Consider the following 16,363-nt stretch of genomic DNA (forward strand, 5'->3'; position numbering starts at 1 on the left):
AAAAAAAATTACCACCCCAGTGTCTCCCAATCAGTGTAATCATTAAACTACATTCTGAGAAGAAAAAAACATAACATGATCATAAGCACAGAAAAAAAATTTGATGAAATTCAACACCCCTTTATGATAAAGACTTTCAGCAAACTAGGAGGAAACTTTCTCAGTCCGATAAAGAGCATTTTCAAAAAGCCTCCAGCTGCCCTGGCGTGGTGGCTACCTGAGGTCAGGAGTTTGAGACCAGCCTGACCAACATGGTGAAACTCTGTTGCTACTAAAAATACAAAAAATTAGCCGGGTGTGGTAGTGCACACCTGTAATCCCAGCCACTCAGGAGGCTGAGGCAGAAGAACTGCTTGAACCCAGGAGGTGGAGGTTGCAGTGAACTGATATAGCGCCATTGCATTCCAGCCTGGGCAACAAGGGCAAGACTGCTTCTCAAAAAAAAAAAAAACAAAAAAAACAAAAAAAGCCTCCAGCTAAAATCGTACTTAATGGTGAAAGACTATCTTTTCCCTACAAGGCTGGGAACAAGGCATGGAAGTCTACTTTTTTCACTGTATTCTATATTGTAATAAAACCCCTAAATGGTCTGATTATATAAGAAAGAGAAAGAAAAGGCACAAAAATTGGAAAGAAAGTGGTTATGGACTTAGTTGTGCCTTCCCTAAGTAATCTGAAGTCCTAAAGTCCAGGACACCTCAGAAAATGACTATATTTGGAGACAAGACCTTTAAAGAGGTAGTTAAGTTGAATGAGGTCATAGGGGTGGGTCTGAGAGTGGCTGGTGTCCTTATAAGAAGCAGAAGCGTTTCCTGGGATGCACACACAGAAAAGGCCATGTGAGGATGCAGTGAGAAGGCAGCCATCAGCAACCCAAGACGAAAGGCCTCAGGAGGATTGACTAGAAAAGAGGATGAGGATTTATTGAAAATGGAAATGTACTATATCTTAATTGGGGTAGTGGTTACACGGGTATATATACTTTTCAAAATTTATCACACTATACATTTAAAGCCTCTACAATTTAGTGTATATAAATTAAACTTCAATTAAAATACAAGACAATAGAACCCCCTCCCCCCATATTTTCTTGACTCCTAAGGCAGCAATTTTTTTTTTTTTTTAAGACAAGAGTCTTGCTCTGTCACCCAGGCTGGAGTGCAGTGGAGTGATCTCGGCTCACTGAAACCTCTGCCTCACAGGCTCAAGCAATTCTTCTGCCTCAGCCTCCTGAGTAGCTGGGACTACAGGTACGCACCATCACACCAGGCTAATTTTTTCTATTTTTAGTAGAGATGGGATTTCACCATGTTGGCCAGGCTGGTCTCAAATTCCTGACCTCAGGTGATCCTCCTGCCTCAGCCTCCCAAAGTGCTGGGATTACAGGCGTGACCCACCACACCTGACCAGTACTATTTTTAAGAGTCTACTCTACTGATTTCTCTTTAGCATTACCAATTGATCACCATAAGAATTTTGAAGAGACAAGCACATATTTTGCTTAAATCAATAAATCACAGCAGGTACTGAGGTGAAAAAGTCTACCTGAGTCACAGAATAAGGGCATCGAAAGAAAAATCAATATATACGTTATGTTAATTCATTCAACAAATGTATAATGAGTACCTACCACACCACATGTTAAGCAATGTTGTAGGAGATGGGGATACAACAGTGAACATATGGAACTTATATTCTGAGGGAGAAGATACAAAACATATATAATAAATAAGTAGACCACATAGTGTTTCGAGAAATTTCTTTCCATTTTAGAGAATGGGAAATGTAGACCCTCTGGTTTAGGTGATAATATTTCATATATATTAACATCAACTCTTAACACTAGTCTCCTACATTTGAATTCCTTTTTTTAGTGGACTGGCCAGGAAGATTTATTCTACATATCTGGGTTTATTCATAGCCTTCTATGATGCTTGCATTCTATGTGCTGTTGACAAAGACATCAACTTTTGGCGTATCTTCAGCTGAGATTTCTGGGTATCAGAAGTAGTATCTTAAGGTACCTTTATGGTTGAACAAAGAATAATGATCATGATGGTAATAATTAAAGAAACATGAGAAATGCTCCTTAGAGGCAAGATAGAAATGATTTCTGTACTTTGGACACTCCAATTGTTCATTTCTTTAAGCATGTCACCTACTTTAATCCACCTGGGGTTATGAAGAGTACTCACATCATTTTAAGCACAGGTTCACTTACAGGAACAACTAGGAGCTTCTGAGATTATTCTTTACTTCAGCTGAGTCTAGAATAATCATCGTCCAGTGGGGAAAAAAAAGTGGGAGTTACTAGGGGATCTCAACCAGTGGCAGCTGCTATATAAAATCAAATAACCTAAGAAAACCCCAAAGGCAAAATGAAGGGCACAACGTATACCATCAGGTAAATCCAAATTATCCTAGGTTCAGCCTCTGCCAACATTTTAAGGGAATTTAAGAGTTTCACGAAGGAGGAACAAAAAGGAGGAAGGGAGCGGCCAAAGTCAGGTTTTACAGCCTGACTTAGGAAGGGGCAGTGCCAAGATCAGAGGTTTAACATTTCAGTTCTGGAAATTGCGCGCTCAGTGGCTTCACAGCCTCTGCTAGCCCATCACCATAACAAGAAAAAATGCCCTCAGCTTTGAGGGTTCTGATAAAAGGGAATATCGATGATTGCTCAGGAAAGGGAGGTTCTAGGCAAGCTGGTGGAAAATGTTTTGAGGCTGCAAGGGAGGAAAAAAGAGGAATGAAGATCAGGTGTTTCCAGATTTATGCCTTTTAAAAGTTCTTTATTCAAGTTTAGATTTTCCCAAGTATTATCTCCCTGTTTGACACTGCTCAATAAAAGCAACTAAAACTGATGAATGAACAAGTTTATATACCTTAAGTGTAATTTTGACAATACTGTACATATCTTTGCTATCATAAGGTTGTTTCTTGAGACAATAGTCTGTTTTTTTTTTTTTTTTTCCCCACATGTTTAGCATCATAAAGCTGGCAGAATGGTGAGGAGGATAGGAGAGGTAAGAGAGTAAGAGACTGGTAATAAAGATTAATGGTCCTGTAGTAAATGTCCTATGTAGTACTTAATGAGTAAAGGATAACAGCAAAAGAAACAAAAGATATAAGACAGAAGAAAAGTGTATTAAAAAATTCAGACACACTAAAGAGGGTAAAGCAATTAAGAAGGTGCTAAACCAAGCAGTGTAACTTAGGTGATTAGTGCCAGGTCATCGGCCTTATGATAAACAGGGTTTCCAAGTCTACTGCGCATCCATGGAAAGTTTATATCTCCCATTTGGTTGGGTGCCACAGCAAATGCCAATGCAATAACTTTGCCCTGTACTATAATCTGCATACACTAGCTGTGCAATGGGCAGAATGGCTCAAAGGGGGGCAACTTTAGCCTCTTTAATGGTCATGTAGATCATAATTTTGCTAACAGCTCCATATTACAATAAAAGAAAAGGAAAATACAAGACGGTCTTCTTCATGAGTAGAAAAGAGTCAGTAGTTTCTGTGAATGCCTTAAAATAAAAACTCTTAAAAAGATGAAAAAGTTTCTATTCTTTTTTTTTTTTTTTTTACTGCAACACTACAACCTTCCCCCACGTGGCCCCACAAAAAAAAGGGGGAAAAAACCTAATGGAAGAAAAAATAAAACCATGAGTGAAAACTGTTCCTGAAAACTTTGCAGAATTGTAACAGCTTTCTCTTGGTTAAATTGATTGGTATAGCAACATTATAAAATGACTATTAGGATTCATTGTGCACAACAGAAAGTGCTGAAATGTCAGCAGACTATACAGCAAAAAGTAATGGGTTCTGAACCCCTGTTAGTCAAAAATGATTTTGTTTCAAATTAGAAATTGATTTTTTTTGGACACAAGCCCTTTTCAGGTTTCTGGCTTCTGTAGCTAGGCCCAGGAGAGATTAACCTCCACCACAGCAAGGGCTGGCCTGATGATATCTTTCTCAAAGTGCCTTTTCAATTGCTGCTTTCTACTGTTGCTGTGGTCTTAACCAATAACACAAGTTATTTGTTCTTTTGCTATTACACTATATTTTTTCTCATTTTGCCATTTTATCTTAGTGCTGCCACACAACACAAATTTGAAGACAAGTTAACCGAAGACTATGTTAAGCTTTGCAGTGTAACCACCACACCAGTTGCGACTAGTTCTTCACTCTCCAAAGTGCAATGACTAAGAGCAGAGGAAGCTGAGGTAAGGGTTTTCCATTTCTGAAGGACCACTAACAGAGAAAGTAAAGATTCTACCTCATAAAGTTTCTTCAATTTAAGTTTTATTTTTGGAAGCAATGTCCAAAAGGAAACTTCTAAGTTGTTCTAAAGCAATGGAAGTCTACAAAACCTTTCTTTGCCTTATGTCAAACAAAACGTACTTTTGCTTTTATTTCAAATTGTGGATAGTCTTCCCTCCCAAAATTTGAATGAATTATCATCTCTCAATTATGTGGAATAGGATTAAACAATTTCTAGATTAATCATAATCAAACCGAAAAAGCATGACAGAGCTAGTAGCAGATGAAAAAAGGCAGGGAGATACACAACTGCAAGATCTCACAAAGCACTGCCCAATTTTCAAATAAATAAATGTAAGAGTGGCTACAGAGATTATGAAAAGTAGGTTGCATGACACCAGAGGTAGAAAGGTCCTGGCCCAGTAGAAAAACAGGTAAATAAGAAGGAAATCAGGATTAATGGTTGTGAGAAGGGAAAAAAGACACCTAGGAAAGAAGTGTGAGCAGGAGAGGGCTCAGACGTCTTTTTGGGCCTTTGTTTCCTGTACATCTTTTCTGTACAATAAAGCTCAGATTTGCTCCATTCTTTTCCAAAGTCGATCCTGTAAGGATGCCAGGATAGATTAAGCCAAAAGCCTCTCCTGGAACTGGGAAACAAATACATTTGCTTCACTCAACATTTAACATAGTTATTTATAATTGATTTCTTTAAAATCTACCACATATAACAGGAAGTATTACTGACACTTAAAAAGACTGCTAGGCAAAATATGCTTTACACTTGTGAGATTTTGCTTTAGTCACAATATGGGGAGTTGTCCATGACCTCTCTTCCACCCTCCCCATGATTCCAGTCAATTGAGGATTAACTGTAGTTGTTAGGGTTTATTTTTCCAGGAGAGATTTATGTTCAGTATCTTACCCTCTTTACTCACTTGGAACATTATTTTAGTCTATGACCATACTTACTGCTGACTAATTCTTAACAGGTATTGCTTGCAAAAAGAGGGGCAAGTTGGATACAGTTTTTCATTCCAGTGTTCTAAAAAAAACGCAGATACAATTCACTAATCTAGTAAATGTGTTACCTGTGGCCTTGCAGGCACACTTCAGTGCGTAAACATTTGACTTTTGCTCAGCATTGTAGGAAATCATCTGAAATTCACTGGCTGGCAACTACCTTCACCTACCAGCTTCTCATTTTGCCACTACAGTTGTTAAACTTACCTCTTTGGGGTCTATACGTATCTTTCTTTTGACATGACCACTGGGCATCATCTTTCATATGCGAATGAAACCCAACTGTCTTCTTCTCCTTCCTATTCTCTCCACTGTTTGGGGTTTCTTGGTACTTTTTAACGGATGATGATGTTCCAAGCAGCCAGCCATCGCAGTTTGACTTTAATAAACTGAAAGAACAACGATGAATAAACTGTTGAAGGCACAGAAGGGGACACACAGCATACAGATATTTAAATTCAATATGGGTTTAAATGCAATTCATTAAGAACTTTCTTTATCTTACTTTTTATTGAGGTGTAATTTAAGTAATTTACTCAACATCTATTTTGTGTCCTGTCACAACAATTTTGGAAAAGAAATGGTCTTTATTCTCAAAAAGCTCACACTGGGATTTGGGGAAATAAGATTCAAACTGATGAAACAGCTAATAAAGTCGCAGAGTATGACTAAGAACCAGGCTATCTATAGAAATAAAAAGTATGCTAAAACAAGACTTGCATATCTAAGATGTTTTCCAAGTACTAAAAATGAATACTAGGGATTAAAATATCACCAATGTGCCTCACACAAATGCATTTGTGTTTCTAATTTTCAATTGTTATCAGTATTTATTATGTACCCAGAGTATGTAAGAAGTAGTGTAACAATGCATGTAGAAGAACTAGACTCCATACTTACGTAATTTCATTGAAAGGTCAACAAGACAAATATAGAATAGGCATTTTAATGAAAATGAACACATGTACATATTTTCTTCTCTATTAAACTGTGTTCCCACCATTAGCACATTTCCTCTTATAATATTTTCTTATTTTAGCGAGAAATATTCTAATGATGTGTTATCTCTCATTGTTCCCTCTTCATGTTTGTTCACAACAAACTCATGACACTTTGGTTTTGTCTTCCCCATGCCCATAAATAATGTGAAAATTAAAGAAAAAGACTTGGAAATGCATAGAGGCAGCTACTGAAAACACAAGATTCTAAAATTAAAATGTTTAAACTCCCCAGAAGCAGAGGGAATCTCTAGACAAGAATAAGCTGAATGGAGTGTTGCCAGGTCTATCACTTATTCCAGGTGGCCTTTGACCAGTATTCAAATCACATAATCTTCTATAAATGTCTCTGGTTTATACTGATCAGAATTTTTAGCAGTGTTTGCTTGTATCATAATTTATTAATAAAAACCAAGAAAGCAAATGGTTTTATGTTCAGAATTATATAAAGAAAATAAAATCATTAGTTATATGGCTTAATAAAGTAGGCACAAGGAAATGTACAAGTGATACTCTCTCCTTTTTTTTTAAAATCAGAACACAGAGGTCATTTTCCTCTGCAGACCAACCAGAAGATGTGTAACTTAGGGTTATACAAATTGCACTCATGGAACAGGAAAATATGGAAAATAAAAGTACCTTATTGTGAATGTTATATAAATTTATGTCAACCCAGAGGCCCCAAACCCAGGCAAATCCAATGACTACATCTCTGCTTGTTCTTGTAGAAAAATTAATGTGACCCCAACCATTGGCTTCCCCAAAATTGATTCATTCTCAGCTCAGTCGAACTCCCAATACTGACTGCTTTCTGCTTCTTTACAGCATTTTCACAGAAGCTTTTCTGTACCTTTATTCAAAATTCCATCTTGGTAATCCTCCATCTCAACTGGGAACTTGGCTTCTAATTTCCCTAAAATAAAGATGACTACATGAAAAATTTCTTCCTTCATTTGTATTTATTTCCATATTCACCCATCTACTATTCCTCTCCTAATGTCTCAAAAAATTTACCTTTTATTTGCACTCTTGATACCATCTTGACCCATCCCCTCTGTGACTATAGCCTGTCAATCATCTCTTTTTCTTATAACTTACAAACTCCTCCTCTAAACTGGATTCTTTCCTAGGGCTACAAACAAGAGCAGATCTTCCATTAATACTCAGTGTCAGTGAGCGTGTGGGGACAAGAGCACTTTAATACCTATTGCAGGAACTGCAAATGGGTATCACCTTTTTGTGAGTGACTTGTTAACACAAAATGAAAATGCATCTCTCCTTCAACAGTTCTACTTTTATCCCACACTTGAGGCCAGGAATTTGAGATTGGACTGGGCATCACAGCAAGACCCCATCATTAAAGAAAAAAAAAATGTTTTAAATTAGCCAGGCATGGTGGCAAGTGCCTATAGTTCCAGTTACTTGGGAAGCTGAGGCAGCAGGACAGCTTGAGCACAGGAGTTTGAGCTTACAGTGAGCTATGATCATGTCACTGCACTCCAGTCTGGGAGACAGAGTGAGACTCTGTCTCAGAAAAAAAAAAAAAAAGAAAAAAAAAAGGAATTTCTCCTACAGAATTACATGAACAACAGCATGAGAATATTTGCTCAAGGATAATCACTGGAGAATTATTTGTAATAGTGAAAAATTGAAAGCAAATATCATTCAATAAGAGAATGAATAAATTATGGTACATATTCATCATAAAGAACACTATTCAGCCATTAAAAAGAATGAGGTAATTCTTTTTTTTTTTGTTTGTTTGTTTTTTGAGATGGAGTCTCACTCTGTTGCCCATGCTCGAGTGCGGTGGCACGATCTTGGCTCACCACAACCTCCGTCCCCCAGGTCAGGCAATTCTCCTGCCTCAGCCTCCTGAGTAGCTGGGACTACAGGCACACACTATCATGTCCGGCTAATTTTTGTATTTTTAGTAGAGATGGGGTTTCACTATGTTGGCCAGGCTGGTCTTGAACTCCTGACCTTGTGATCTGCCCGCTCGGCCTCCCAAAGTGCTGGGATTACAGGTGTGAGCCACCACGCCTGGCCCAGCCCTGGTTCCTGCTCTTAAAGAGATGTTAGTGGGGGAGATAGATGTGGAAACAGAATTTTTAATACCATATGCCAAATGCAGTAATTCAGGAATATACTGGATGTTATGAGAGTGCAAGGGCTAGGCACCTAACTTTATTTGCATAACAGAAGGAGATTCCTGAAATATTCAAACTTAACCTTGGAAGATAAGGAAAAATGTAAGAATGTTCTAGGTAAAAGAAAACAGTATTAGCAAATATACCAACATATGAAACTTCAGCTCATATTTTGGGAAAGTTAAATAGCTGGGTATTGTTACAGCATTAAATTTTCGGTGTGTGATAGGGAGGAATGGAGATGAAGCAGGTGAGACAGTGCAGGTCAGATAATGAAAGGTTGTGTTTTCCATACTGAGGGGCTTGAACGCTATCTTGCGGCCAAGGTGGAGTCACTAAAAGGCTCTCAGGAGAAAAATGACATGATCCAACCTGAATTTATGAAAAATTACTCTGGCACCATTTAGAGAATGGGCTGCAGGAAACTGAATGAGGCGGAAGGCTGCTGAAATAGCTCTGGTGAGAGATGAAGGTTTCCAATAGAGAAGCGGTGGTAGGAACAGAAAGACATCGTTTAAGAAATATTTAGGATTTAAAAGGACAGAACTTGATGTAAAAGAGAGAGAGAGAAAAGTCAAGAATGACTGGCAGAATTTTGGGTTGATAAGCAATACAGAGGAAGATTGGGGAAGGGTGGGAAAAATTAAGTGCAGCTTGAGGTGCTTATGGAACATCTGAGAAGATATTTCAAGAAAGTAATTTGATCAGTTACTCCATGGCTTTTTGCTATTGGCTGAGTGAGTTTAGAGGTGGTAGGGTTGAGGGGGACAGAGTTGAGAAAGAATATGCTTCAATTTCAATTTCCTTGGTGTAGGAGGAGATACAGTCATTCTTGTGAGTAAAGTGGGTATTGAAAAGACAGGTGAAGGTTTGGAGTATATATTGAGGGAATTTGAAATAGAAATGAAAAGAAAAAGATTTTCCTGAAATGTTGAGGCCCTAACAGAAATAGAAATCATCCATTTGTAGCAGGGCTCAGGTACAGAGATTAAAAAGCAGAGAAAACGGTGTGAGAGCTCGAACTAGGGTTAGGATTTCACTGGGACAATGCAGCTGACTGGGGATCAAGGGAAATAAATATACTAAAGTAGTTTAGGTCAACCATTCGGTCCAGGAAGAAAGTGAGGCAACAGGGACTGAAAGACTGGCAGAAAAATGAGGGGAAATAAATAATGTAGCTATCCCTTTAAGGTAAAGCAAAAATAAAATAGCAACAACACCATAAACATAAAAACCCTTGGTATGGTATATGTGAGAAACATGAGAACATAAGCTAAAAAGGAAGAGGCTGGGATGACAGACTCAATGATTTTTCTGATGAAGCCATAGTGGGTGATAGCAAACTCTGGGTGTGGCCATGGATGATGCTGGAGTGAACTGAGGAAGGCAAAAATTCTTTAGCTATGGCAATGGAGAGATCAACTATATGCATATTGGGATCTCACAGAATGACAGTAGGAGTTATGGGGGAGAAAGTGACTTTAAGTGGGATGTCAAGGTCCTAGTGAGACAATGATGGAAAACAAACGATGGAAAAGGATGGACTGCTGCCGTCAAACTAGACATATATTTAGATTCACATAAATAAAGAGATTTGCAAGAAAAATGCTGGCACTCCTCTCTCTGTTGTTTATCAAATGTGACAGAAAGAATGGCCTCTATTAGAAGTGGTGCTCTCAGAAAAGATGCTGATTTTAGGCAGTGATTCACAGCTTGGCAATACATTTAAATAATCTAGAGAATTTTTAATAAGAGTGATGGACAGAGTCCCACCCACTTGTCAAAACTGAATTAATCAGTCTAGGGTGGGACCTGGATATTGTTTGCTTTCCTCTCTCACTCTCCTTTCCTTTAAAAAAAGCTCTATAGGTGATTCTAATGTCCAGATAGGATTGAAAATTACTGAGTTATTGTGAAGAGTGGGAGAAAACATTCTTTTAGAAAAAGGCAGGATGAAAAGAGTGCATTTCCTATGAAACAGGGGTTCTCTAAGGCACCAGCAGGAAATCCTTGGGGGACACCAGGAGGGAAAGGGGTATTAGTGACATGAGGAAAATTAGGGGAGGAAAGGTAGACATTTAAGGGAATGAGAGTATAAGAGAAAAAACAGCACATGAAATACTCAAATTTTGGCATGAGTTTTTTTTTTTCCCCCAGAAAAAGAACAAGTCCTTGATTTAGAAGACCATAAAATCTAGGTTGAAGAAACAGATAGATACCTATTAATTCCTCTGTTCATTTCCAATGGCCTGATTCAGGTGCTGGCCATATCATACCTAAATAATTGCTATATTGTCCAGTTTCAGAACCAGCCCTGGAACCAGCCATTTCTTTGAAAAGGTCTGGTACCTTGTATTTGGTGGGGGGGCGGGGGGGGGAAGCTATTAGATTGCCACAGCTTCCAAGTCCTTGCTGTGGATATGGAAAGAGATACATGTCTGTACCTATATAGTAATTGCTATATATAGGTATCTCTATATTGAAAAACACGAGTTTATACAGAATTTATACTAATATCTTCAAAATTCCAACTGTAAACCAACAGGGTTCATTTTAGCTTCTTCTCTTTCCATAGAAATATCCCTTCTCCAACAATGAAAAAAACTAGCCATTTTCCATAACATAATTGAAGCGGCATCATTCATCTGGGGTAATACCCGAGATTTGTTGCCCCAAACCAAGGAAATCAAGGATGCAGACGCACAAGGAGTAAGTTTAAGAATGGCGGTTTAATACGTGAGAGAAAGAGAAAAGCTCCTTCTCCTGCAGAGAGAGAGGGGCTCCTGAGTGGTTTTTCTGGTTCTGTGGTTAAATGCATGGGGTTTTATAGACAAGCCTGAGGAGGCGGTGTCTGACTTACATAGGGCCCAAAAGATTGGTCGGACCAAGTGTGCCATTTTCACAGTGCATGAAGAAGGTGGCCACCTCACCCTAATTTTTTATTATGGAGATGGGTTCTCTACCTTGCCAGCAGCATGTTGCCTGTTCCTTTATGGTTCATGTGGTTGACAAAGAAAAGGGAAGATGGAGCCTCCATGTTGAACATGCCTGGCCTCCAGGTAACCTTTTCCTATTGGCACAGCTGCCAGCATTCACCCATGCAAGCTTCCAGCTTGGTTATCTATGTCTGCAGCTCGATTTTTCAGGCTGCTCTTTGTTAGAAAAGAAATGATCCGGGGGCTGCTTTTTGTTAAAAGGGAAGCCTTACTGAGGACTCTCTTACCCTCTCTAACTGCTTAAATAATTTCCTTTTAGCCCCTGTACCATAATTACTTACTTAATACTTTTGTATTAAAATAATATTCTGTCACTACAGCTATTCATCCTTTACCAGCCTACTCCTCTCACACCACATGCTTCTGGGCTGCTTCTGCCAGTGCGCCTCTGTATGGACACTGTGGACACTGCAGGAGACAAAACGTGCTACCCAACAAAATGAAGGATTGTTGGGCTCAGGACAATTAAGAAAAAGCAAACACAGGAAAGCTCTCTGCCCTCCCTTTAACTTGCCTAAAAGCTGAACACAGATTTACAGAGGCAAAAGGTACCTGCTTGCCTTCTACTAGGGAGAACAAAGGTTAAACACTGAAGGAAACTTTAGATCCTCATCATCTGGAGATGACACCAGGGAATCTACATGAACAGGCTTTACCAACTAGCCTTTATCTGTCATTTAGTTTCCTTGACTCAATTTGCTACCTTTAGGAACTTAAAGTCCTTTACCTTTGTCTCGTTAGTTTTCTAAAATTTTACTGTTCCTTGTTGAAGATGCTATAAAAGCTGAAATGAAAACTACCTCTTTGGTAACTATTCATTTTCAGAGTTTCTTCCATGTACATATGAAACACACATGCTAATAAATGTATGCTTGTTTTTCTCTTGTTAATCTTTTTTTTTTTTTTTTTTTTTTTTTTTTTTTTTTTTACATAGGTTCATTCCAACTAAGAACCTGTGAGGGTTGAAGAAAAAATTATTCTTCCCCTACAACCCATTCCCTACCCAGCCACGACTGGGCTACTCCTAAGGAAGCTCTCCTCATCCCTCTGGGTAACAAGACCCCATGCAAGGTCAAACTCCACATGGATACCTCCTTTTCATTCTGCTCAAGCTCCACCACACATCACCAGTGCAGTTCCCATAGGGAAGCCCTCCTCACCGTGCACAAGTTCTGATATTCTATGCCTAGCTGTCCCCTTCTATGGATGCCCTTCTCATACCACTCACGTTCTAATGCCTCAAGATCAAATTATTTTTTGGCTAGGATGTGAGGTAGCAATCAAGGTTCATTTCTTCTCCATATTTATATCCAATATTTCTAGCATTACTTGTTTAAAAAACTTTCCTTTTTCTACTGAATTGCTTGGCACCACTGTCAAAAAACAGTTGAGCATATGAGTGTGTGGGTCTGTTTCTGGACTCCATTCTTTTCCATCAATCTATTTATGTATCTTAAGGTGAATACCAACCTGTATTTATTACATAACTTTAATTTACATACCTAAAATTAGGTAGCATAAGTCCTTCAATGTAGTCTTCTAGAATAACTTAAAGACTGTCACTGCTATTCTAGTTCTTTCACATTTCCATATAAATTTCAGAATAAGTTTGCCAATTTCTATAAAACAGTATGTTGGTATTTTGACTGAAATTGCATTGAATCTAAGATTCAGTTTGGAAAAAAATTTTGATATTTATAACAATACCAACTGGTCAAATTCAAGAGCATATCTTTCTTTCCATTTAGTTTTCTTAAATTTGTCTCAGCAGTATTTTGTGGTTATCATGTAGAGATATTTTGCTTCTTTTGCTAAATTTATTCTTAATTATTTGATGGTTTTGATGCTACTATAAATGCTTTCTTTTATTTTCTATGCTAATTACTGTTATTATATAGAAATAAATTTTATTTTTATACATTGAATTTGTATTCTGTGATTGTGTTACATTCACTTAATTCTAGTACTTGTCTCTGTAGCTTCCTTAGTATTTTTCCATGTATACAATCATGTTATCTGAGAATAAAGACGGTTTCGCTTACTTCTTCCCAATATTTTTCCAATATTTTTCATGCCTGATCACACTAGAATCTCCCATACAATGCTGAATAAAAGTGAACAAGAGTGGACATCTTTAACTTGTTCCTAAAGGTGTTTATTATTAAAGAGATGTATCTCTGTTGACACTATCATTTTTCTAGCTTGATGAGAGGTCTTTTTTTTCTTCCTGTAATGAATAGGCACTGGATGAGTTATGTCAAATGCTTTTTCTGCATCTGTTTGCGATGAAGTTTTTCTTTAATTTTTAAAATGGATTAAAATCTTTTTTATTGTGCTAATATAGCAAATTACATTGATTGATTTTCAAATGTTAAGCTGACTTTGCATTCCTGGGATAAAGCCTATTGAGTCAAGCTGTATTATGCTTTTTACATATTCCTGAACTTAAATTGCTGATATTTTGTTAAGGATTTTTTTGTGGGTTTTTTTTTTCCCCCGCATTTATGTCCATGAATTTATGTCCATGGGGAAGATTGGCCTGTCATTTTCTTTTCTTCTAATGGCTTTACAAGGTTCAGACCTCACAAAAGAAGTTGAGAAAAGTTCCTTCTTCCTATAGTCCAAGTGGTTCTCAAGTGTGGTAGGAGGAGAGAATGTTGCCACACAGAAGGCATATGGTAATGTCTGCAGAGGTGTTTGATTGTCACAACTCGGGGCTGCTATTGGCATCTAATAGGCAGAGGCCAGGGATGCTGCTTAACATCCTACAATGCACAGGACAGCCTCTCACAATAAATAATTATCTGGTTGAAACATCAATAGTATCAAGGCTGAGACACCCTGTTCTAGTCTCTGAAATAATCTGTGTAAGACTGACATTATTTCTTCAATAGATACTAGGTAGAATTTGCAAGTGAAGTTTTGATAGGTGTATAGTTTACTTATGGGAAAGTTCTTAACTAGAAATTAAATTTCTTTAACAGATATAGGGTTATTCAAATTTTCTACTTTTTTGTACCAATCTTGGTATATTATTGACTTAAAGGAATTTATATCGTTTAAGTTGTCAAAAGTGCTTGCAAAAAATTGTTCACAACATTCCTTCAATACTTAAAAATATAATTAAAACATATAGTGATATATCCTTTTTAGGTCCTGATATTGGTAATCTTTTTTCTTTCATAGTAGGTTGATCATCTTGAAAAGGATTATTAATTTTATTTACAGTTTCAAAGAATCAACTTTTAGTGTTGTTGATTTCCTATTTGGTTTTCTTTTTCACTGCACGACTTACCAAAGAGTAGCTGCTACAAGGTTGAAAGCAAAATAGAAATACAGTCACAAACTCTATAATGATATTTCAGTCAACAACTGACCAAATATATGACAGTAGTCACACAAGATAATAATATCAACTTTTTACTATACCTTTTCTATATTCAGGTACACAAATACTTACCATAGTGTTACAACTGTCTAGAGTATTCAGTACAGTAATATGCTCTAATTAGATCCCATTTGTCAATTTTTGTTTCTGTTGCAATTTAATTGCTCTTGGGGATTTCGTTATGAAATCTTTGCCTGTGCCTATGTCCTGAATGGTACTGCCTAGATTTTCTTCTAGGGTTTTTATAGTTTTAGGTTTTACATTTAAGTGTTTATCCATCTTGAGTTAATTTTTGTATAAGGTGTAAGGAAGGGGTCAAGTTTCAATTTTCTACATAAGGCTAGCCAGTTCTCCCAGCACCACTTATTAAATAGGGAATCCTTTTCCCAATGCTTGTTTTTGTCAGGTTTGTCGAAGATCAGATAGTTGTAGATGTGTGGTCTTATTTCTCTGTCCTCTATTCTGTTCCATTGGTCCATGTGTCTGTCTTTGTACCAGTACCATGCTGTTTTAGTTACTGTAGCCTTGAAGTGCGGTAGTGTGGTACCTCCAGCTTTGTCCTTTTTGCTTAGGATTGTCTTGGCTAGATGAGCTCTTTCTGGCTCCATTTGAATTTTAAAGTAGCTTCTTCTAATTCTGTGAAGAATGTCAGTGGTAGTTTAATGGGAATAGCACTGAATCTATAAATTACTTTGGGCAGTATGGCCATTTTCACAATATTGATTCTATCAGAGCTTCTGCACAGCAAAATAAACTATCATCAGAGTGAACAGGCAACCTACATAGTGGGGTAAAATTTTTGCAATCTATCCATCTGACAAAGGTCTAATATCCAGAATTCACAAGGAACTTAAACAAATTTACAAGAAAGAAACAACCCCATTAAAAAGTGGGCAAAGGACATGAATAGACACTTCTTAAAAGAAGACATTCATGCAGCCAACAAACATATAAAAACAAACTCAACATCACTGATCATTAGATAAATGCAAATCAAAACCACAGTGAGATAGCATCTCATGCCGGTCAGAATGGCTACTATTAAAGTCAAGAAACAACAGATGCTGGCAAGGTTGCAGAGAAATAGGAATGCTTTTACACTGCTGGTGAGAATGTAAATTGGTTCTAACATTGTGGAAGAAAATGTGGCAATTCCTCAAGGTTCTAGAACCATTTGATCCAGCAATCCCATTACTGGGTATATACCCAAAGGAATACAAATCATTGTATTACAAAGATACACGCATGCGTATGTTCACCGCAGCACTATTCACAATAGCAAAGGCATGGAATCAACCCAGATGCCCATCAATGATAGACTGGAAAAAGAAAATGTGGTACATATACACCATGGAATATTATGCAGCCATAAAAAGGAACAAGATCATTTTCTTTCAGGGACATGGATGGAGCTGGAAGCCATTATCCTCAGCAAAACAATGCAGGAACAGAAAGCCAAATACCGCATGTTCTCACTTGTAAGTGGGTGCTGAACAATGAGAACACATGGACACAGGGAGGGAAATAACACACCGCGGGGCCTGTTGG

The 16,363-nt window shown here is 37.6% G+C and overlaps 1 protein-coding gene across 3 annotated transcripts in view; it reads right to left on the reverse strand.

Moving 5' to 3' along the window:
• The window catches only part of KIAA1328 (KIAA1328 ortholog), a 396,284-nt gene that overhangs the window by 63,219 nt on the left and 316,702 nt on the right, over positions 1-16,363 (reverse strand). For all 3 annotated transcript variants that reach the window (XM_011986135.1, XM_011986134.1, XM_011986133.1), the window contains one exon: positions 5,491-5,672. In XM_011986135.1, coding sequence (XP_011841525.1) covers positions 5,491-5,672 — 182 coding nt within the window. The remainder of the gene's footprint in view (positions 1-5,490; positions 5,673-16,363) is intronic.

Source organism: Mandrillus leucophaeus, unplaced genomic scaffold (genome assembly GCF_000951045.1).
Source record: "Mandrillus leucophaeus isolate KB7577 unplaced genomic scaffold, Mleu.le_1.0 Scaffold294, whole genome shotgun sequence".
Lineage (NCBI taxonomy): Eukaryota > Metazoa > Chordata > Mammalia > Primates > Cercopithecidae > Mandrillus > Mandrillus leucophaeus.